Source organism: Pinus tabuliformis, chromosome 1_2, assembly GCF_031772625.1.
Source record: "Pinus tabuliformis cultivar Carrire ecotype Pingquan chromosome 1_2, CPIR1, whole genome shotgun sequence".
In the NCBI taxonomy this organism is placed as follows: Eukaryota; Viridiplantae; Streptophyta; class Pinopsida; order Pinales; family Pinaceae; genus Pinus; species Pinus tabuliformis.
The window spans coordinates 946,191,435-946,214,452 of record NC_142298.1 but is presented as its reverse complement, the minus strand read 5'-3'; the positions used below and the strand labels follow the sequence as shown (position 1 = coordinate 946,214,452).

At 38.5% G+C, this 23,018-nt stretch overlaps 1 protein-coding gene and 1 long non-coding RNA gene across 2 annotated transcripts; both read right to left on the bottom strand.

Moving 5' to 3' along the window:
* Positions 1–2,178: 2,178 nt before the first annotated feature.
* On the bottom strand, positions 2,179–3,288 carry LOC149209071 (dof zinc finger protein DOF1.1-like). The gene has a single exon (XM_089398508.1). It carries the CDS (start codon positions 3,286–3,288, stop codon positions 2,179–2,181), a length of 1,110 nt encoding a protein of 369 aa, XP_089254634.1.
* Positions 3,289–17,884: 14,596 nt separating this feature from the next.
* Positions 17,885–20,992, bottom strand: LOC149209070 (uncharacterized). The gene is made up of 3 exons (XR_016252179.1): positions 19,483–20,992; positions 19,134–19,364; positions 17,885–18,027 (listed from the first exon to the last, which is right to left on the bottom strand). It is a non-coding gene; the product is annotated as an uncharacterized LOC149209070 (long non-coding RNA).
* Between the last annotated feature and the right edge of the window lie 2,026 nt (positions 20,993–23,018).

Here is a 23,018-nt window from a genome sequence, read left to right as displayed (position 1 = left end):
ATTTCCTCCTCTAGTCTAATATCTCTTGCATGTCTTGTAGAAATGGCGAGGCTGGGACAAGCTATAGTTGTTGTAGTAGCAAAACTTGGTGTTGGCTGAATCACAACGAGGGCATTTGAGTGGTTGATCTGGCGGTGGTGGCTTCAATCCACTTTGTTCCACATAGGCCGGGAGCAAGCCGGCAGCATTTCGCCCAGAGGCTTTAGGGTTCTCTCGTGCATGACACTCCGCACAAAGAATCAAAGGAAATATTGCGTCAAATACAAGAATCAATATCTCAGCTACAACTCAAATTTCTAATTATGCCAAAATAAATGAAAGTTTCTAAGTTTATGCTTTTGTGATTCTAATTCATTTGAATTTTATCTCTCTAATAAATCTATTTTTTACTTGTCAACCTTGAAAATTGTGTAACAATAATCTCTATGTGAGGTATCCTAAAGATAAAACTCAAAAAAATTTCCAACCTTGAAAACTTTATCACAATAAATCTCTATGTGATGTATCCTGAAGATAAAACTCAAATAAACGAAGATAAAACTGAAATAAACAAAAACAATTAATGAAAAGGATCTTGATCTTGGATTCTAATAGACTTATACATCTCCAACACAAGCCAAAACATTTGACCTCCTCCATGGAATAAGAATGCTAGTAGAAGAAGTTGTGATTCAGATGAAATTCTAAGAATAACTAACAATAAAGCATCATATATTTGTGAAATTCACCCTGAGCTGCATCTAAACATGAATCAATACTAAATTTCCAAGGCTTAAAGTAATGATTCACTACAAAAGTGTAAGTGAGATGCTTGTAAAGCTACAAAATATGCATATAATATACTCATAAACCCTGTACGGGATGGGATGAATTCGTACCTACATAACATCGCCTTTGCTGCAACCCTAACCCTAAGAAAACCAAGAAAGAGGAGAAGGGCAGAAACAAGAGTTTGAGCCTAATCGCAGTGCAATTAGGCTATTGTTATACCTGTGGCTAGTCAGAATCCATGCAGACTTGGATGGAGCTGAGAACCATTTCAGCTCTAAAGCTAACTTATAATCCAACACCTTGAAAACCACTACAGTTTGAAAAACCGATATGCAGGCGAACACACACCAGTCCTGCACTGTTGCGCCAAGTTGCAGACCCAGATGGAAGCATCTAATAAACAGATCCTGCAGTAACATGGAACAGTTAGAATCCAAAAGAATTAATACCATGAAGCAAATGGATAGGAAATACTTATAATGAATTTACTATTAGATATTCCTATATATTGCACTATATATTAGCCCCACTAATTGTTTCCCTTTCTTAATGTAACCTTTCACCACTATGGTCACTATAATACCAAATACAATATGTGTCTCTTAACCAATGAGTGTTAAATAAAAAGCAACAGCTGCTCCTAAAAACCCTAAGATGTTCTTTACCAAAGGCTCCCAATCCGATGTTCTCCCCACAATTGGAAGTATCCCAAATGAAGCAAATAACAATAGCCACAGAGGAGAAAGAAGAACAACTCACTGCCATGAACCCTCACATATTTACAAAGAATATCATCATGATACCAACTGATTATCAAAAGAAAATTGTTAAACTTGGGAAACATTTTCACCTGACCTTAGCAATAACTTTGTCTTCACTCACAAACTCTAGACAAAAGTGAGTTAGCATATTCCGCTGTCCTGCATAGAACTGGATGTGATAATTTGATTTCCTCCTCTCCTTGAAATTTTGCTAGGATAATTAAGGCAAATTATTAACCCCAACCTTTGTTGCCCCGCGATGTTTGAAGCTGGAAAAAAATGAAGCTTCAAACCTCTTATGTTGCACATTTGATTTGTATTCCTCAGTCAGCTTCTGTCATGGTGATCATGTCCCAAGTCCATCATGTCACTGCATTCCTATGAAGTGAATTTGGACATGGATGAAGACCCATATTATAGATCTTGATGACAAATGAAAAACAAACAAACAAACACAACAAAATTCAAGTGTAGGGAAGCCTTCATCTGGAGAGACTGGCCAGACTACATGACAATTAGTCAGCCCTGAAAGTCTAAACCCTAGTGCTTGACATTTCCTTCATCTGAAAAAATATGTTACTTTCATCAATTCATGCTCTTTCAAGAAGCATTTCATGTGTAGCAGATAATGGGTATTATCTTAATTCTAGATCAAGGAGCCTATAGAAGATCCATAATTAGTGAGCTCAGGCAATACTCCTCCATTCCAATATGCAGAATCACTAGCTGCCTCAAACAAGGGCTCTGATGGAACTAGCCATTCTGGAGTTATATTCAAAAGATTGTCTTGACCTTCCACCTTGACACAAGAAGGGAGGCTTGTGACCACTTTTATGTTAAGATAATTCCTAGAGCTATTACTATTTTCCAATTCAGAGAAAGGGGTTATACCTACCTGTATAGGATCACTACCCTTAGCTAGCTTCTGCTGCTCAATTGCTCTCCACTGATTGGCCTCAGAATACCTATTGGTATTGCCATTATTGATCCCTTCCTGCAGAGATAGAGAATACGGAGACAAATCATCACAATTAGTGGAATTCAGCACTGGTAACGGTACTTCTGAGATTTGTGTGGGGAGACTTTCAAAGAAGCTGGCATCTATATCTCTGACTGCTCTAGTTAGGGCTTTTGTTCTATTAGGGTTAGAATTAAAATTGAGACATGGAAAAGTGGGTTTAAAAGATTTGAGGGCGTTCAATGAGGAGAGCCCATTGAGAGGGGATAGGTTGCAGCTACAGGGATCAAAGAATGTCCTTAGAAACTCATAATCATTGCCATATAGAGCTCTCTGATCTGCCAGCCTTGTGGCAAGAGAAAGACTATGGATGCCATCATGAGTAGTAGCACTTCCTGCAGGAAGCCCATAGAACATAGAATTTGTAATTTGAGAATGCCCTAGGGGAGCTGAACCGTTTATGTTTAACTCATTAACAGATGTGGAAGCTTCATTCATTTGAGCACAAGCGTGATCTATTGTTCTCTTGGCACGCTTGTTCTTCCGGCACCCACCACCAACAGGAATGTTGCGCAGAGTGCCTCTTCTAGTCCAATATCTCTTGCACGTCTTGCAGAAATGGCGAGGTTGGGACAAGCTGTAGTTGTTGTAGTAGCAAAACTTGGTGTTGGCTGAATCATAACGAGGGCATTTGAGTGGTTGATCTGGCGGTGGTGGCCTCAATCCACTTTGTTCCATCATAGGCTCGGAGCAAGCCGTCAACATTTCCTCCAGAGGCTTTAGCGTTCTCTCGTGCATGACACTCTTCACAAAGAATCAAAGGAAATATTGCATCAAATACAAGCATCAATATCTCAGCTACAACTCAAATTTCTAATTATGCCAAAATAAATTAAAGTTTCAGAGTTTATGCTTTTGTGATTCTAATTCATTTGAATTTTATCTCTCTAATAAATCTATTTTATTTTTCAACCTTGAAAACTGTGTAACAATAATCTCTATGTGAGGTATCCTAAAGATAAAACTCAAATAAACTTTCCAACCTTGAAAACTTTATCACAATAAATATCTATGTGATGTATCCTGGAGATAAAACTCAAATAAACGAAGATAAAACTCAAATAAACAAAAACAATCAATGAAAATATCTTGATCTTGGATTCTAACAAACTGATAGATCTCCAACACAAGCCAAAACATTTGAACTCCTCCATGGAATAAGAATGCTAGTAGAAGAAGCTGTGATTCAGATGAAATTCTAAGAATAACTGACAATAAAGCATCATATATTTGTGAAATTCACCCTAAGCTGCATCTAAACATGAATCAAGACTAAATTTCCAAGGCTTAAAGTAATGATTCATTACCAAAGTGTACGTGAGATGCTTTTAGAGCTACAAAATATGCATATAATATACTCAGAAACCCTAGACAGGATGGGATGAATTCGAACCTACATACTATCGCCTTTGCTGCAACCCTAACCCTAAGAAAACCAAGAAAGAGGAGGAGGGTAGAAACAAGAGTTTGAGCCTAATCGCAGTGCAATTAGGCTATTGTTATACCTGTGGCTAGTTAGAATCCATGTAGACTTGGATGGAGCTGAAAACCATTTCAGTTCTAAAGCTAACTTAGAATCCAACACCTTGAAAACCACTACAGTTTGAAAAACCGACATGCAGGCGAACACACACCAGTCCTTCACTGTTGCGCCAAGTTGCAGACCCAGATGGAAGTATCTAATAAACAGATCCTACTGTAACATGGAACAGTTAGAATCCAAAATAATTAATACCATGAAACAAATGGATAGGCTATGGGAGCCTGAGATGAGATTACCCAAAGAAACAGAAATTAAATGTAAAATCCACACACCTTGATTTGCTTATTGGAGTATCAGGTTTCAATAACATTAATATTAAATAACAAATTGTTGGCTTGTAGTGTTCTGAAAGTGAATCACACTGAATGTCTAGTAATGTTTACTCTATGGCTGGAAAGGTCGACTCAAGTAACATAGTGTGATGAATCCGGAAAATAGTAATTATTTCCAAATATTTTCTCTGCACGCAAACACGGAGAAATAAAAATACAGAAAGAACAGGGAGCAAGATGAAAACAAATGGGAGGAGAAGAAGAGATCAGATTGTACAGAAGACCAGCATTAAAAAAGAGGGAAGGCACAGAAGACAAGCGTGGAGAACAAGAGGGCGTGTGAATATATGATATCTTGAGTGGGGATTATGATGATGATGGGCATGGGATCAGGGTAAGGGAATCTGATTGGCAGGCGGTTGCACGGTGATGAAAACCAAGGCTGTAATGATCCTCTGAAGTACATACACGACAGGCAGTCAGGCGGGGCCTGGACCTAAACCCACAACTAGCAGCTACAAGAAAGAAAGAGCTCCCAGGATTCTCTTATGGGTGGATACCAGGTGGATGTGGAAGGAAACCGAGGTAGGTAATTAGGGGAGGCAAGTATGGCCCATACCTTATAAGGATTCTCATTTTCCACTCTGACTTGCCTTCCAAAGCCTACAACTCTTGTGAAATTTTCACTGCTTGGGCTGGAGATAAGACCCTGGCTATGTCAATAAAATTGGTGAAGATGTTAGGTAGCTGAAGGTCTGGGACTTTTATTGCTTCTGGCTCTTTTAAGGCCATGTTGGATTGAAATTCTGAGTTCAGGATTTGGGTAATTGCTAAAGATGGTGTTAACTGCACTTGTTGAATCAAAAAGGTGAACAAGAGCATGGATGCCATTGACAGAGTTTGCTTACCCACATCCTTGAGAATGTTGTTTTTTTGTTGTGCATATATCAACTGAGAAATACCCACGTTTTTTAAGGTGATCTGAAAGGGGTTGAAGTTGTGGGGTATTGAATCAAGTTTACATTGACTAACAAAGTATGAGTGTTTTATGGATTGAAGGTGGGCTTGTAATTGAAAATGGAGAGGAAAGAGAATGACTTAAAAGAGATAACGCAACAGGAACTGAGTGGCATTTTAACTGGGGGTGGAGAAAGACTCAGAATGCTCTTGATGGTTGCTTGCTGAGGCTTGAGCTTGAGTTGCCATGAGATACTAGAGATGGGTCTAATCACGAAAGACAGAATGCACCAAAAATTCTGTTGCTCAATTGATCTCCACTGATTGGCTTCAGAATACCTGTTGGTATTGCCATTATTGATCCCTTCCTGCAGAGATAGAGAATACGGAGACAAATCATCAAAATTAATTGAATTCAGCACTGGTAACGGTACTTCTGAGATTTGTGTGGGGAGACTTTCAAAGAATATGGCATCTATATCTTTGACTGCTCTAGTTAGGGCTTCTGTTCTATTAGGGTTAGAATTAAAATTGAGACATGGAAAAGTGGGTTTAAAAGAGTTGAGGGCGTTCAGTGAGGAAAGCCCATTGAGAGGGGATAGGTTGCAGCTATGGGGATCAAATAATGTCCTTAGAAACTTATAATCATTGCCATATAGAGCTCTCTGATCTGCCAGCCTTGTGGCAAGAGAAAGACTGTGGATGCCATCATGAGTAGTAGCACTTTCTGCAAGAAGCCCATAGAACATAGAATTTGCAATTTGAGAATGCCCTAAGGGAGCTGAATCATTTATGTTTAACTCATTAACAGATGTGGAAGCTTCGTTCATTTGAGCACAAACTTGATATATTGTTCTCTTGGCATGCTTGTTCTTCCGGCACCCATCACCAACAGGAACGTTGCGCAGAGTGCCTCCTCTAGTCCAATATCTCTTACATGTCTTTGTTGTGGGGAAAAGTATCCGACTCGGATGACCCTATCCCTACTCTAAGGGTGACAGTCCTTAGCAACAACTGAAAGTAAAGCTTTGATATTTTCCTTTATGAAAGTACAGAGAAGGAAGAAAAGATTGACCAACCGGTGTCTTTCGCTTTTGTCGATCCTGTCCTCTCTCTCTTTGTCTCTTGTTCCCAGCTCCTTGCTCCCTTTGCCGGCCCAGCTACACACAGATCCTGCACAAACAAGAGAGGGAAACTACAAGAAACGTGTACTCATAACTGATCCATGGATTAGAGTGAATCAAATATACAAGTAAATACAATACATCAATGCAATACAAGTATATAGGAGAACATTCAAAGCTTTATTGATAGAAGTAAAAGGGTTCTGAGAAGGTTACAACCATCAATGGCTCCAATCCAGCAGCACCTCCCCAGCAGCAAGAAGTCTCCTCTTCACCTCTATAAAAGCAATCACCCAATAGCTCTGACTGTAAACCAACAGCACTTCCTTGCTTTGCACAAAATTCCAGCCTCCTTAGACCTCATAGAAGAGCTCTATATATAGGATAGAAGAAGAGAGGATGAGTCAGCTTGAGACTGACATAAAGCTGCCTTGTGTCCTCTCCCTCTTCAGTTAATCTTCAGTTCTTGAGTCCACTTGGAGATCCTTGCTTACACATGGAGATCAAGTACCTCTTACTCATCACAGGGCGAATCTCTTGAACCAAGTGTCAGTTTGGAAGCTTCCTGGGCAATTGACACCTTGCAGAATGACTGTGCCACTTGGCCAATCTCGCCCAGCGCAGGTAGCCTTCATTAGATTTGACTTTCAGCACAGGTACAAGGAGGAGCAGTTGTATTCCAGCGCATATGCTCAGTGGAGCAGCTGACATGATCCAAAAATAGCCTGTTTTTGAGTGTTTTCAGGTGGAGAACTGATGGGAAGTGCTGTGGTTTGCTGACCTTGTTCTTCTAGGGGTAAGAACAACATGTTTAGGGACTGAGGATCCCTGTAATTATTGACATTTCATGCTCCATGTCGCGAGGCACAAAAATGTCTATAACAGTCTTGCAGAAATGGCGAGGCTAGGACAAACTATAGTTGTTGTAGTAGCAAAACTTGGTGTTGGCTGAATCACAACGAGGGCATTTGAGTGGTTGATCTGGCGGTGGTGGCTTCAATCCACTTTGTTCCATCATAGGCTGGGAGCAAGCCAGCAGCATTTCATCCAGAGGCTTTAGGGTTCTCTCATGCATGACACTCTGCACAAAGAATCAAAGGCAATATTGCATCAAATACAAGCATCAATATCTCAGCTACAACTCAAATTTCTAATTATACAAAAATAAATGAAAGTTTTAGAGTTTATGCTTTTGTGATTCTAATTCATTTGAATTTTATCTCTGTAATAATTCTATTTTTTATTTGTCAACCTTGAAAACTGTGTGTCGTGATTCAGATGAAATTCTAAGAATAACTGACAATAAATCATCATATATTTGTGAAATTCACCCTGAGCTGCATCTAAACATGAATCAAGGCTAAATTTCCAAGGCTTAAAGTAATGATTCATTACAAAAGTGTACGTGAGATGCTTTTAAAGCTACAAAATATGCATATAATATACTCAGAAACCCTAGACGGGATGGGATGAATTCGGACCTACATACCATCGCCTTTGCTGCAACCCTAACCCTAAGAAAACCAAGAAAGAGGAGGAGGGCAGAAACAAGATTTTGAGCCTAATCGTAGTGCAATTAGGCTATTGTTATACCTGTGGCCAGTCAGAATCCATGCAGACTTGGATGGAGCTGAGAACCATTTCAGCTCTAAAGCTAACTTAGAATCCAACACCTTGAAAACCACTACAGTTTGAAAAACCAATATGCAGGAAAACATACACCAATCCTGCACTGTTGCGCCAAGTTGCAGACCCAGATGGAAGCATCTAATAAGCAGATCCTGCAGTAACATGGAACAACTAGAATCCAAAAGAATTAATACCATGAAACAAATGGATGGGCTATGGGAGCCTGAGATGAGATTACCCAAAGAAACAGAAATTAAATGTAAAATCCACACACCTTGATTTGCTTATTGGAGTCTCAGGCTTCCATCGCCTTTGCTACAACCCTAACCCTAAGAAAACCAAGAAAGAGGAGGAGGGGAGAAACAAGAGTCTGAGCCTAATCGCAATGCAATTAGACTATTGTTATACTTGTGGCCAGTCAGAATCCATGCAGACTTAGATGGAGCTGAGAACCATTTCATCTCTAAAGCTAAATTTGAATCCAACACCTTGAAAACAACTACAGTTTGAAAAACCGATATGCAGGCGAACACACACCAGTCCTGCACTGTTGCATAAAGTTGCAAACCCAAATGAAAGCATCTAATAAACAGATCCTGCAGCAAACCGTTTCTGCAACGAATTGGTAACCACTTTGATCGAACGATTGAAACTTGTGCAATCGTCTAACATACAATCTTGTGGTGCACAAGATGACAGGTGTGCAGAGAGGGGAGTTGATTAGAGGGAAACGCCTTACAGCGTAAATATATTAATATTTAAAAATAGTAATTCATAGTAGGTGTTGTAGGGTTATAATATAATGTACAGGTGTTATGTTTACATACTTGAATTATAGATTTTATTTAATTTTTTTTGTTATATATATAAATGTTATATAGTAGTTAGTATTTGTGGTTTAACTTGAATATAACTTAATGAAATAAAGGTAAAGATTCCATTACAAAAATAAAATAACTACTAAAAAATTATATTGTTGAATGTCATCACCAAAAATTAAGAAATATGATTAATTAATATTGTTTATATTAAAATATGTAAATCTATATATGTGTTTTTTATTTTTATTAATTTTTATTTTTCGTGGAAAATGTCGTAATTTCATTTATTAATAAGAAAATTACATTTTGTAGATGCAGAGCATATATATATGGTGAGGCCATGCCTGTCAAACCCAAAAATAATTTTGGAATACTCCTCACAATGGAGGAAACTATTCAAAAAAGCATTGATATGTTGATGTTCTCTTTGCAGAGAGACTAGTTCTGAGATAAATACAAGAAGTTATATAGACATTTACATATGATCATTTAAATTAAAAACTGGTCAAAATTGTGCCTGTCTTAAACTCTGGGATCTATGAATGGCCTGTGGTAGTACTGATATGTGTTTCCATCTCGTTCCTCTTGGATCAACCAAGTAACATCATCCCTGAGCGCTGCTTCCTTGGATAGGTGGTCGACAGCTAAGTTGTGTTCCCTATAAATGTGTTAACAAGAAAAGGAGTCAAAATTTGTGATGAGTCTAAGAGCTTCATCCAAAATATGCCTTAATGAATATGCACTGCATTGAGATTTTTTGTTTATCCAATTGCATATTATTTTAGAATCACCAAAAAGTTGTAGGTTCAAACACTTTTTGTTCAATGCAAAATGTATGAGGTTTTTGGCTATTAAAAGCTTAGCATAATTATTTGCCCCTCTACCCAGTCCCATTTGAATCTTGAAAGAGTGAGTTTCAGATAAATGTAATATTGCACCCCCTCCACAACGTGTCTCCTATGCTGATCCATCGAAATAGGCCCATGGTTGGGAGGTATTGATGGTTTCTAGAGTTAGGATCCTATGGGTCAGCGGAGTGCCCTCGTCAGGGATAGAATTGTAGTCGGCTTTGATTCTGGTCAATATGGAGGGCCAATATGGGTCCTTTTGCTGAAAAATGATTCGGTTTCTAGCGATCCAGATAGCCCAGCATAAGAGAAGAAGGATGTTCCTTTCTTTGTCAGAAGCTTCCATCCACTAGTGTTTCCAAGCGTCTGCAATATTATTACCATGCCATCGGAGTGAGATAGGGAACAAAATAAGGAGACTGTTCCAAAGCTCTTGTGTGCTAGGGTAGTGAAGAAAAAGGTGATCTGTGTCTTCACTACTGTTCTTGCAAAGGTAACACCAAAATGGGCCTAAAAAATATCGTTTCATCAAATTAGCACCAGTCGGGACCTTATTGCGTAGTATGGAACCACATGAGAAGCCTCGTTCTGGGTGTCACCTTTAACTTCCACATAAGTTTCCACCATGGCTTGATAATTGGAGGCTTGTAAGCCTCCATGAGCACCTGATATCCTATCTTGGGGGTATATACACCATGTTTGGTGAAAACCCAGATAAGTTAATTATCCCCCTCTGTTATTCTTATGTGGGCCTCAATTAATGCTTTTGTGAAGTCCCACCACTCCTATTGCCAGCACTGCGGGATGTTAAGACGGTGACCTGATTTCTAGGCCTGATGTAGCAGCGTGGTCTGAGCATTATTAGCAATGTGGCCGATATGCGTGATACCTTGCTCACTGAGGAAAGTTCTCAGCTCCTCAGGTAAACAGTGAGCGTTGCCACATCCAAACCAAGGGTCTACGCCTAAGCGCACCTGTTCTCCAAACCGGATTCTCCATGTCAATCTATTTCAGATGAGTTCCTTGGTGTTTAATACAGCCTTCCAAATGATGGATATGTTAGCTGAGATCCTGTGATTCTGTCTAATCCAATCGATGGTATTGGAGGGAGTTATGTACTTAGAAACGACCACCTTCGTCCATAAACTATGATTGTTGAGTAGTTGCCATCCTAACTTTGCTGCCAAGGCTTTTGAGAATATGTCCAGCCTCTTGATCCCCCAACCACCCCATCGCTTTGGTAAGGCGAGAGATTCCCATTTTTCCCATGCAAATATTCTCCCGGGCTACTTGCCTTTCCATAGGAAACGACAACAGATGTTTTGCAAGCGGGCCAGTATGTCTCAAGGAATCCATGCCAACGACATCCAATATACTGACGTTGCTTCCAGGACAGCATTGATTAGAACTAGCCTCCCTGCTCTGGATAGGTATTTATGATACCAGATATTTAGTCGCTTCTCTACCTTGGTTATAAGCCATGACCAATCTGTGATTGTATAACCATGTGGTTTTAACCTGTAGCCAAGATACCTGAGACCTTCTTCAAGTGGAAAAACAGCAAAGGCAAATCTCCTGAGAGAAAATTGTAATTCATATTGGGAACATCTTGTAGCAGTGATGGTGGATTTTGCCTCATTCAGCACCATACCCATAGCTTTTAGGAAAATACCCAAGGCATGATGGAAGGATGTGAGGTTGCCTACACCTCCATTAAGGAAAACATGCACATCATCAACAAACAGCAAATGGGTCAATGTGCATGCGTCGATGATTTTGATTCCCCTAACTCGTCCTTGCCTGTGTTCTTCTCCAAGTATTCTATTGAGACCCTCCATTATGAGTAAGAAGAGTAGGGGAGAAAGGGGGCAACCTTGCCTCAATCCTTGTTCCGCATGAGAAAAAGGGGATGCCGAGCTATTTATTAGTACACTGTAAGATACATTGGTGATGCAACACATGATCCACTTGATGAAGGGATAGGGAAAGCCTAGATGGGTTAATAGGATTTGGATGTACAACCAGCTAACTCTGTCAAAGGCTTTGGAAAGGTCGATTTGCAAGATCATTCCTTTGAGATGTTTGGTCTGTACAGAGTTAAGGAGCTCCTGAGCAGTGCCAACAACCTCATGTATCTGTCTCTTCTGTAAGAATGAAAACTGTTCAGGGGAGATGTGCGAAGACAGGACAGGCTTAAGGCAGTTGGAAATGATTTTTGCAATGATCTTGTAAATGCAATTACATAGAGAAATAGACCTAAAGTCATCATAGGTCGAGGGCTTATCAAATTTAGGAATGAGGGCAATGAAAGTGGAATTGAGACCTTCCCACATCCTTCCCTTACTACGGAATTCTTCTATGAGTCTCAAGATGTCGAGCCCTAGGATGTCGAAAAAGGAAATATAGAATTCTACTGTCCATCCATCTGGTCCCGGGCTCTTGTCCTTCTTAAGCCACTTGAGGGTTGCTTCGAGCTCGCCAAGGGTTACTTCTTTAGTAAGTTCTTGTTCGTCTTCCTGATCAAAAAATCAGGGGAAAGACTGTGTTGTACGCATTACTTATGCTAGAGTGGCTATGGGTGGTTCCTTGAAGATGTCTTTAAAATGTGTATTCACCAGAGCTGCCAGTTCACGGAAGGATTGTACTGATTGTCCTTGTTCATTTTTGAGCTCCCATATGGTGTTGATCACCTTTCTCCCATTTGCATATTTATGATAAAATTTGGTGTTATCATCTCCTTCCTTGAGCCAAATTGAGCAGCTTCGAAGTCTCCAGCTCTCTTCTTTGTCCTTCAGGATTTGTGTCCTTCTTTGTAGGGGAGAGGCCATTTTGTCTTTTTGTTCCTGAGATTCTATAATTCCTCCAGTGCCCTCTTCCAAAATAAGGATTGCCTCCTCTGTTGTTTTGAGTAGTTTCTCTTATTGTTCTCTTTTCTTATGAGCCCATTCTTTTGAGAGGGATTTCAAGTCCTTCATGTTATGTGCAAACCCCTCCACTATGTTTCCCTCAGTGCTAACTAGGTGAGTCTTCCAGAAATCACCCACCATCCTCATATATTCAATGTCCTTTAGCCAAGTAGAGTTGAATTTAAAAGGAGTCTTGGGTTTTTGAATGGCATTCTGTATCTCCAAGTAGATGGGCCTATGATCTGATAAGCCACCCGAGCCAACCCATTGTCTGATGTGAGTGCCACTACTGGCCAGAGCTTCTTTAATAAGGAATCTGTCGAGCCTCCTGGCCAGGCTGGCTTCACCTATTCTGTTATTACTCCAGGTGGGTTGTATTTTGGCAGATGGGATGTCTATTAGGTTGTGATCCTCCAATAGATTCTCAAAAAAGACAGACATAGAGTCCACTTGAGCTTGTTAACCCCATGACTCTACAAACCCTATAGAGAAATTCAGGTCCCCTCCCAGGATAAGGTTATCCTATTGCAACATAGATGAGTTTAGTAATTTCCTCCAGTATTCAGCCCTGTCTCGACAGGGGCTGTATACATTGATGACTCTGAAGCTGGCTTCTAGGGATGATGAGAAGATGTCAGCTCCCAAGTAGCCAAAGCCCCCACCCCCCTCCCCAAAACACTATGAAATTTGATGGAGTGGGTGCAAATGCCCAGGGCGACCCCTCCAGATCGGCCCGTCCCATCAAGCGAGTGGAAGGTCCAGCCCGGGAGCCAAGATTCTAGGAGGGGAGTGATGGTACAGGTAGCTACAAGGGTTTCTTGAAGAAAGATGATATCAACAGCTTCCACAGAGATTAATCACCTCAAGGCTCGTTTTTTCCTAGGACTAGCCATCTCATGACAGTTATAGGAGAGCATCTTCATGGAGGGGGGGATTTAGGGTTTACTCTGCCCTAAGGACCCAGTCAAGAGTTTTTTGTTTGCCTGAGGCAATCTCCTCCCTTGCCTGGTTTTTGGCTCTAGTAAGAGAGGAGGGGCGACCTCGAGTAGGCTTGGGTAAGGAGGGTGAGGAATCGACAACAAACCCTACTGCGTCGAGGCCCTGTGATCGAAACTTTGAGCGAGTAAGGTATTGATGATCAAGGCAATTGGAATAAGCGGGGTGCAGGAGAGGAGGGACCTCGGGGATGGAAGGCTAGGGTAAGGAGTAAACCGGGGGGAGGCGCGATGGAGCAAAGCTGATTGATGGGGATCTGCTGGAGGGGGGCGGGAGGAGGGGGTGGAGCCAGGGAACAGGGGGACGAGCATAGGGGAGCTTCCAGGGGAGAGAAACTCTATCATGTGAAAGTGAAATAGATGAAAAATGTAATTCAAATGTAGAGAAGGCAAAAGAGAGGGGAGAGTTTTCCATACCCGTGATGAAAGCATCCCCTTAAGCTGCCTGAGCTCTCGTCAGTGGTGGAGAGGGTGACCAAAGTGGAGCTTTCCCCCGCTTCTTCTTAGGGCCTTGTTCGTGCTCCCTTCCTTCCTCAGTAGGAGCTTGCAGTGGCTGCTCTTCAACCTCCTTTAAGTGCTAGGATGGTTCTTGAGAAATGGTGCTGCTTGTGACATTTTCATGTGACCTTTGTCCCCCTTTGATGTTCATCGGGAAATCCCTGAACATATGGCCAACCTTACGACATCGGCAGCATCTGTAGGGCACTCCTTCATAATCCAGCAATTTCTTCCGAGAGTAGGTTCACCATTGGATGGTGATATGCTCCTGTAGACCCCCTCTTGTATCCATATGCACCAGTACTCTAGCATATGCCATCTTGCTAGTAGAGAGGTAGGATCTGTCAAACTCCATATACGTGCCAAGAGAGTTGCCAATGCATCGAAAGATATCTTCCAACCAGAAGTGGGGTGGGAGCCCTGGCAGCCTGATCCAAATTGGGCTGACCCCTATCTGCTCTGATTCTGGATCAAAGAGAGGTGTCCATCACTTCAAGAGGACGGGCGCATGTTCGAAATGCCAAAATGATGATAAGACCCAATTAGTGTGATCAGGCCTGGAAAACCTAAAAACCAACCAGCCCCTCAAAAAAGTCTAAATAGTGGGAAGATCTACCAAGTGATGCCTTGAGACCTCAGAAACCCATGCTTTTAGGCAAGCCGCAGAGTGGTTTCGTCCGTGAATCCTTCTGACCAAAACCCTATCAGAAATGTCCATGGTTTCCGCAAGCTGTATGTCTTCCTCAAGCCGCATAATGATATCTTCTTCTTTGGATCTAAAGTACCTAGATTTCTTGTGGGGCCTCGCTTCCTCTGATGAGTCCTCCTCTGGAGCAGGTATACTTCCAGAGACAGGAGGATTTTCGAGTGGATGGGAAAGTGTAGATGGGAGGGCTTCCGATAAAGGAGGTATGTTCGTGAAGCTTCCAGAGGAAGGGATGGGGAGATGAGACGTGGTTGGGGGCACCGAGGCTACTGGGGTTGACGAGTTGGGCAAACCAGAAGCGTGACTAGAAGATGAAGGGATGTGGGTAAGACCTACATAGGTATCTGTAGGGTTAGGGTTTAGGCAATCGGAGGAAAACCTTAATGAAGAAGGTGATGGTGGGGGCGAGGAAAGAGAGGGCCAGGTCGAGGGGTTTTCCAACAGAATCACGGGGTGGAGAAGGCCCCGAAAACAAAGGTAAGTCGGCAATGGCCTCTCTTAGTTCACAGCTAAACGAAACACAATCTTCCTTAGATGAGTGCGGGGTTGTTTAGATAGATCTCTCCGGCCAGCGGGTCCTCCGAGTAATCAACAAGATCGAGGTCCATGGTTGTCGGGGGCACGAAAATGCCAGCTGCTTGTGAGTAACTGCCAAGATAGCTACAGGAGGAGAAAATGTAGGTGACCCGAACCTAGGCAATAGGCACTGAGCAGAATGGTAAAAATGACACAGTAAAAATGTAAACCCTTTCTGAAATGCTGCCAGGGTTAAGGTAAAGGAGTAGCCCCAGACTAGGCGAGCTATGTGTGTACACCCTAATCTACCATCTGCAGCCTTGTACTGTATCCATGAAGGGTCAGACGTACTCTCCATCGCACCTCAGAGCTATCTCCCTCAATCCTTATATATATATATATATATATATATATATATATATATATATATATATATATATATATTTATTAAAATATGTTTTTAATATAATAATAAGTCACCTTAAATTGAAAATATTGTGAAAATAGAAATAACATAAAAAGAAAAAGAAAAAATCAAAATGTTAAATAAAAAGGAAATAAAACTAGAAACAAAAAATTAGTAACTAATAAAAATAGAAGTTACTAAACAAACCATAATAAGACCACAACCAATCACCTTACAAACAAATAAATTTTGATAATAATAAAAAATAATAAAAATTGAATTCCTAATGTTAAACCATGGATAAACATCATAATTTTTTTGTCAAAGACAAACTAATACACAGTCGAAGGCAAAATTGAGTGTGTTATACAATACATGTAAAATAATACATATAAAGAAGACCATGTAGGTTATATTTTATAATACAAATTATATTATAGTTTGTAATATGTTTATATATTTACAATTTGTATAGTATTATGTATTAAATAAAGTATGTGTATATTCATAAATAAGATACATATAAAGTTTATAACATGGCATATTAATATTTATTACTAGAAATTGTCCCAAAAGGTACAAAGAGAGGCCGATAGGATTATTAAATTGGAATTGTTGAATTATTAAACCTTGTTTTCTTGGACTGGATCATTGTGCAATTACTTTTCTTTAGATGTTTTGTTTATATCTATATTACAAGGAACACACTGAATGTCTTATTTCATTTTAGAGTAAGTTAATTACCCAAAATCGAAAGGTTAAGTTAATTACCCAAAATCAAGAAACCCCTATAGATGGCCAAGCGTATATGAAGCTTGCTAGTGACCAAGGCAATAACCCCCATGACTATCCCCTACCAATATATTTCATTGAAAACCATAATTGTATATTGCATTTAGAAAGTCAAAACATAATATTAGAAAACATGTTGATATATTGCTATTAAAAATTTAATTCCATTAGAAACCATGATATTATTATTATATTTTATAAAGAATAATATACATATATAGAATGATACTACATTGAAAACCATAATTGTATATTGTGATTAGAAAGTCAAAATATAATATTCTAAACTATGCTAAATATGACATTACAAACCTTAAATGTCAAAGGGAGAACTTAGAAGTTGGAAATTAAATGACCACAGCCATTCCGAAGACCATGTCTATAGAGACGTTAAAAAACCATGGTCAATGCCAAATTAGGAGGCCAGAGGCAAAAACAAAAATAAGAAAATACCAAATCGTTGATAACATTACATGTAGCAAGAATAAAAGAAGCACTTCTTCCCCATGGATGCCTTCCTGATTGTGATCTCACGCTCGCCTGAAGACGACCATGCCTGAAGAAAACCATCTAAACATGAACATGCACACTCGCCTGAAGACAACCATGCCTGAAGACGACCATCTAAACATGAACACGCACGCTTGAAAGGAGGAACAACACACCAGACACTATTCAGATCAGCTAATGAAGTATTATAAATTCTTGAAAATTTTGGAAGACTTTATAGTGATGGTTTTGATCTTGTTGGAGACTGGTTCATAGCACATGCTATTGTGTTAATAATATTTGACTAAATTAAATGTCGCACAACAAGAATCAATCATTATCTGTGTGCATAATGAAACACCATGGCAAATTATGCAGTGTGGTCAAAAAAGAACAACATGCAATGTTCAATAAAAAAATTGTTTTATATTGTCTGCATACAAGAAACGATCCAATGGGTGCAGCAAGACCTGTACAAAAACTTTAAACAGAAAACTTGGGTCAGGTAGGATGCGGTTGCATAAAGTAGCGCTTCCTCGAATAGCTATCCCCAGAGGCCACGCCGCTTCCTATACAATCGAATCAGAATATAGCTGAGAGAAAAAAAGGCATCATTATGCCAATAATAAAGGCCAAATAAATACAAGTACCACAAATATAATATTAAGTATGATTTAAACATACAAGCATACTTGTAAATCCAAGTATCTAGAAAGGAGCAATTGGCGTAAACCAACAGCTTTCACCTTGAAATCGTAGTTGTTAACATACATGAAAACTCCTCCCTGGAGATTTTGGATGAGATGAAAAAACAATTTTCTGCAATCTCGAATTGAATAGTTGAAACAATGCATTGACAATCGGATCGCATTTGCCTTTCCACCTGCTCAGCCCTAAAAATTTCATCCCAGGACTGCATCCCAGCGGTGAAATGCTAAACACAACGAATTTCCTGCCCCGAGTCTGGTACAGCCTCTGTAATAGTAACAATCACAAACATCCAAATAGATATTGTCACTAAAACATCAAAATCAACATTTACTATTAAATTGTGCAGGAGCAAGGTTTAGTTCAATCAATGTTGTTAGATACAGTTGGATGTCAGCATCAATATCAACATTAGAGTTTAACCAATGTTGTTGGACACAATTAGATGTTATGAGGTATCACCGGTGTCCACACCAGTGGAAACAATGAAATTTTTGAGGTGAAATCAATTAACAGGGAAGCAAGAAATTTTTTGAGGTGAAATCAATAAAAGATATGAGATATGGTTTAACACAGAGAGATGTCATGAGATGTCACAGTGGGATGTCATGAGGTGTCACCAGTGGAAATGAAATTTTTGAGGTGATTCAATAAAATATATGAGATGTGGTCTATTGTATCATTTAAATTGTATTTTTGAATACAGAAATAAATTCAATAACTAAAAAAACTTGGACACTTAAATTATGTAAATTCAGCGATTTAAATTACAATTTCTAAATTTACTGTACTAATAAATCGCCAGCCTCAACCAATTCTGGAATAAAACATACTAATATGCTTATAAATTTATTAAAAATGCTATCCATTAATATGTCTTTGATTTCTGAGATGATTTTCTGTTTTTTAATAATCCAATGATATGAATTTTTTAATGAGATCTTAAATATTGTATCATTTAAATTGTATTTTTGATTACAGAAATAGATTAATATCTTTAAAAACCTAGACATTTAAATTACAATTTTTTCAATTTCTAAATTTCCTGAGCTAATAAATCGCCTGACCTCAACAAATTCTGGAATAAGGCGTACTCATATCCTTATAAATTTATTAAAAATTCTATCCATAATATGTCTTAGAATTCACATAAAATCTCCCAATTTTTTTTTTCAATTTCTAAAATTTCTGAGCTAATAAATCGCCTAACCTCAACAAATTCTGGAATAAGGCATGCTCATATGTTTATAAATTTATTAAAAATGCTATCCATAATATGTCTTAGAATTCACATAAAATCTCCCAAAAAAAAATTTGGTACCGATACTTCCCAGCAAATAGTTTTTATAAACAGGGCCTGCACTAATACTTACCAGCAAATAGGTTTCATAAGCTTTTAATAGTGACTCCACAAATAGTTGAGGACTAATGGTCGCCTGCAGAGACTCGTTCACCATGTAATTCCCCACAATATCGTTGGCTCCAACGTTGATTGCAAGAACAGCATTAGACAGAAAATATTGTGCTGAATAACCAGAATCATTACGCAGCTTATGAAAGAAATTTCTGAACTCCTTCACTTGGCGCTCAAAGGGAATAATGTTCTGAAGAAAAGTTTATCAAGACTTCAGATAATCAGAAAATATCATCCTAAACAGGCAAGAAAAGCCATATACTGCTATCTTTAATGAAAACCCAATGTCAAAATGAATGAATTGTTACCAGGTGTTGAAGAGTGGAATCAAGCAAGCGACTTCCAGCAGAAGCAAAATTAGCACCATGAGAGATATCCAAATACACTTTAGGTTGAAACCAGGGAGCAGGAAAGGGTAACCCTAAACCAGAGGTTGCGAATCCAAGATCATAATATTAATTTAAGAGAATAGGGATTTGTGAGAAGAGTAATTTTTTTCTTCCATTTACAGATTACAGATTACTCGCATCGAATTTTTTTAGTCAAAATGATCGCAAAAACTAAGATATGAGTAATCCGGAAAAATATTAAATTTATATATGAGAAAACATAAAATATACAGGTAGCCATGTCAGGGCCAGAATGTTGCTGAGCTATCTATTTTCTTTAACAAAAATACCAGATAATGAAGAAGCAACCAGATTGATCATGGAACTCACCTATGAAATCGAAAAGTGTTCGGCCATCAGAGAAACGACCAATGGGTTTCTAGAAGAAAGATTGGCCATATGGATGATCGCAAAAACTGAGATATGAGTAATCCGGAAAAATATTAAATTTATATATGAGAAAACATAAAATATACAGGTAGCCATGTTAGTGCCAGAATGTTGTTGAGCTATCTATTTTCTTTAACAAAAATACCAGATAATGAAGAAGCAACCAGATTGATCATGGAACTCACCTATGAAATCGAAAAGTGTTCGGCCATCAGAGAAACGACTAGTGGGTTTCTGGAAGAAAGATTGGCCATATGGAGCAAAGTTAGCCCGAGCCTTGATACTCGCATTCACAAAATTATTATTCCCAGCATCTGCTAATGAGTCTCCAAATACAAACAGAGAAGAGGCATTGGGATGGAGATCATTATAGGGATCATACCAGTCTCTGGAAGATTGAAGGCCTACTTTCAAAATCAAAGCTACCACACAGAAAATCAAAATCTTGATGAATCTCCCTGCATTCCAAGCCATTATTCACAGAGAGGATTTACTAATGAGAATGATTGAATCTTGATTTCTTCTATTTCTTTTGTGTTGAGGCCCAGTTCTTTCTTTGACAGATGCCAACAACTACTCACCGCCATTTTTGACTAGAAAGGCCGAGGGGAATTGAAAGTATGCATCAATCTTTATTTTTTAACACAGTTAGATGCAAATTCTCTATACTGCTTTTAGTTTTCACTGCGATGAAAGACAGAATGGCAACGCAGTGCACCAATTATTTCTACTCATCAAATTACCGAGTCAATGTTCAGGTAGTTTTAATTGGTGTATGGGGTATATAATTTAATACTAATCAGTGCTTGCCAAAAGCCAGGGAAAAAGAACAGCAACAACCACTAGCAGACCAAAGAAATGATTAACTCTGAGGCCAAGAGTGACATAAAAGAATGGGAAAAAGCAATAAAAATATCTTGCCATGCCACAGAGTGCATAGCAGAACTCTGAGGTGAAAAGAAGACAACTCAACCGATATTTGGAAAAAGCAGTCACACTTCAAATCAACGGTTGAAAGTGTCTCACCTGATGGAACAGAGCAGGGTAAAAGTGTTGACAATTGTTGATGCATAGGAAGGCCTATCGGCCTAAAAATAATCTTAATATATGATACAATTTATTTATAGTTATATGTACATATTTACATATTTTCTTAACTAATATGAATTATGGGAATGTCATGTGAACACCAATTTGAACCAAGATCAAACAACCCAAAGTAGGAATTGATCAAAGCAAGGAACCAAAATGACGAAAGTAATCCAAATACATCAAAACCACGAGAACCGTAAATCATCAAAGAACTCTTAAAGGAGAGAAAGTAGATGGGGAGATTATAACCAATGAACAAGAACCAACAAAGTCGAAGCAACGAAAGCGACACCCTCAAGGATTGGGAGAAAATATATGCCAGGACTTATCAAACCTTAGAATATCAAGTGGGAAAAAATCTGATCAAACAAAATAAGAGCAAGTATCAACCAAACAAATGGAATTTAAAGAAGAAATTTCCAAAATTTCCAATGAGGGCCTTGTAATTAATTTTTAAAATCAAGGGAGGGTATTGTGGCCACAACAGAGGGGTGTCATTAGATTGCAAAGAAGAGATATCAACATTATTGTACTCAATGGCTCTATTGCATCATATCACAAAGAAGAGATATCAACACTATTATAACCATTGAGAAAATTCTTGGTTGAAGGGGAATTAGTGCCAAGGACATTAAATAAATTATCTTAAGATATTATTGGCTAGGAAAAATGGTTCATTCCTCGTTGATATAAATACTTTTCCTTTAACCATTCACCAAGTCCAAATCATCAACGACTTGCAGTTTCAAAATTTAATAAGAGTGACAATAGATAAAAAGAGGCAAAGTTCAATTATCTGATCATTTCATTCATTTCACATAGCCATAACTTTTGAGATAAAGACACACTAAGCAGTTAAGAATCTAGGGGTCACCAATATATATACCCTTCTCAATGCCCAAACTTATACTACATGGATTGCAAATAAATTTTGAAAGTGTGCTCAAAACAAATTGTTTCTACACTAATTTCATCATCTTAAATTAACCGAGCATATTCAGAGATGGCTTGCACATTTTTTTATCATACTAAATTAATTTGAACAATAGAAAGATATAAGAAGAAAAAGGCTTTGAAATGCAAAAAAATCACACCAGAAAAAAGAAAATGCGACAATTTGTTGAAAACTAGAATCTTTAGTGATTGATTTTAATAATTACATCATTTCAATCTCTACATGAAATTACAAATTCCCATAGCTTCTCTCATAAAAATTATTAAACCCCTTTTCAAGTCCCCTCTCCTCACATTTTATCACTGCTGAAAACATGACGTCAAGCCAATTGTTCTTTAAATTATTTTAGGTTAAAATCAATTAACCCTTTTATGTTAAAATCAATTAACCTTTAGTATTTTACAAGCTTTGTTAAATAAAATTCATATTTATATCCAATAATAGAACAAGAACTAAAATTTCCTCTTTCCCAATCTACTAAGTTTGGAATTTCCTACCATGACAGTTGTAGATAAACTAATTACTCTTATTTATTTTATACATATCATGGTATTAGTCATATTGTGTGTGTGTGTGTTTATTCCAAGTTCTTTAAATGTCATTATTTCCATTCAACATTGTCAAGTTGGTGATCAAAATCCACCTTATGTAGATGGGCCTTCAAACCTCATGCACCAAAAACACAAAGTATCATATGACAACCCTAGTCATATGGCAGAAGGATATTCATGTGAAAGGATGACCTTAGACATGAAAATTGTGATCATTATTCTTAAATCATAATGAAGAGAAAAAGAGATAAATGGCATAGTTGTCATCATCATCAAAGGAGAGGCTTCCATCTAAAGATGTTTAGCCATTAATACACCAAACCCATTCAACGTCCTTGAAGCAAACACAATTAGCTCACATTGAAGTTGATGCACCCAAAAAGAAAAATAGGTTATACATTTAATCACATGTGATTAAGCTCCCAACTAACGAAAATTGTGAATGGTTTCTACTATGTTACAAAAAA

Bases quoted from the DNA above. Each gene is read 5' to 3' on its own strand.
- LOC149209071 (XM_089398508.1), bottom strand. From the start codon at position 3,288: ATGCACGAGAGAACGCTAAAGCCTCTGGAGGAAATGTTGACGGCTTGC.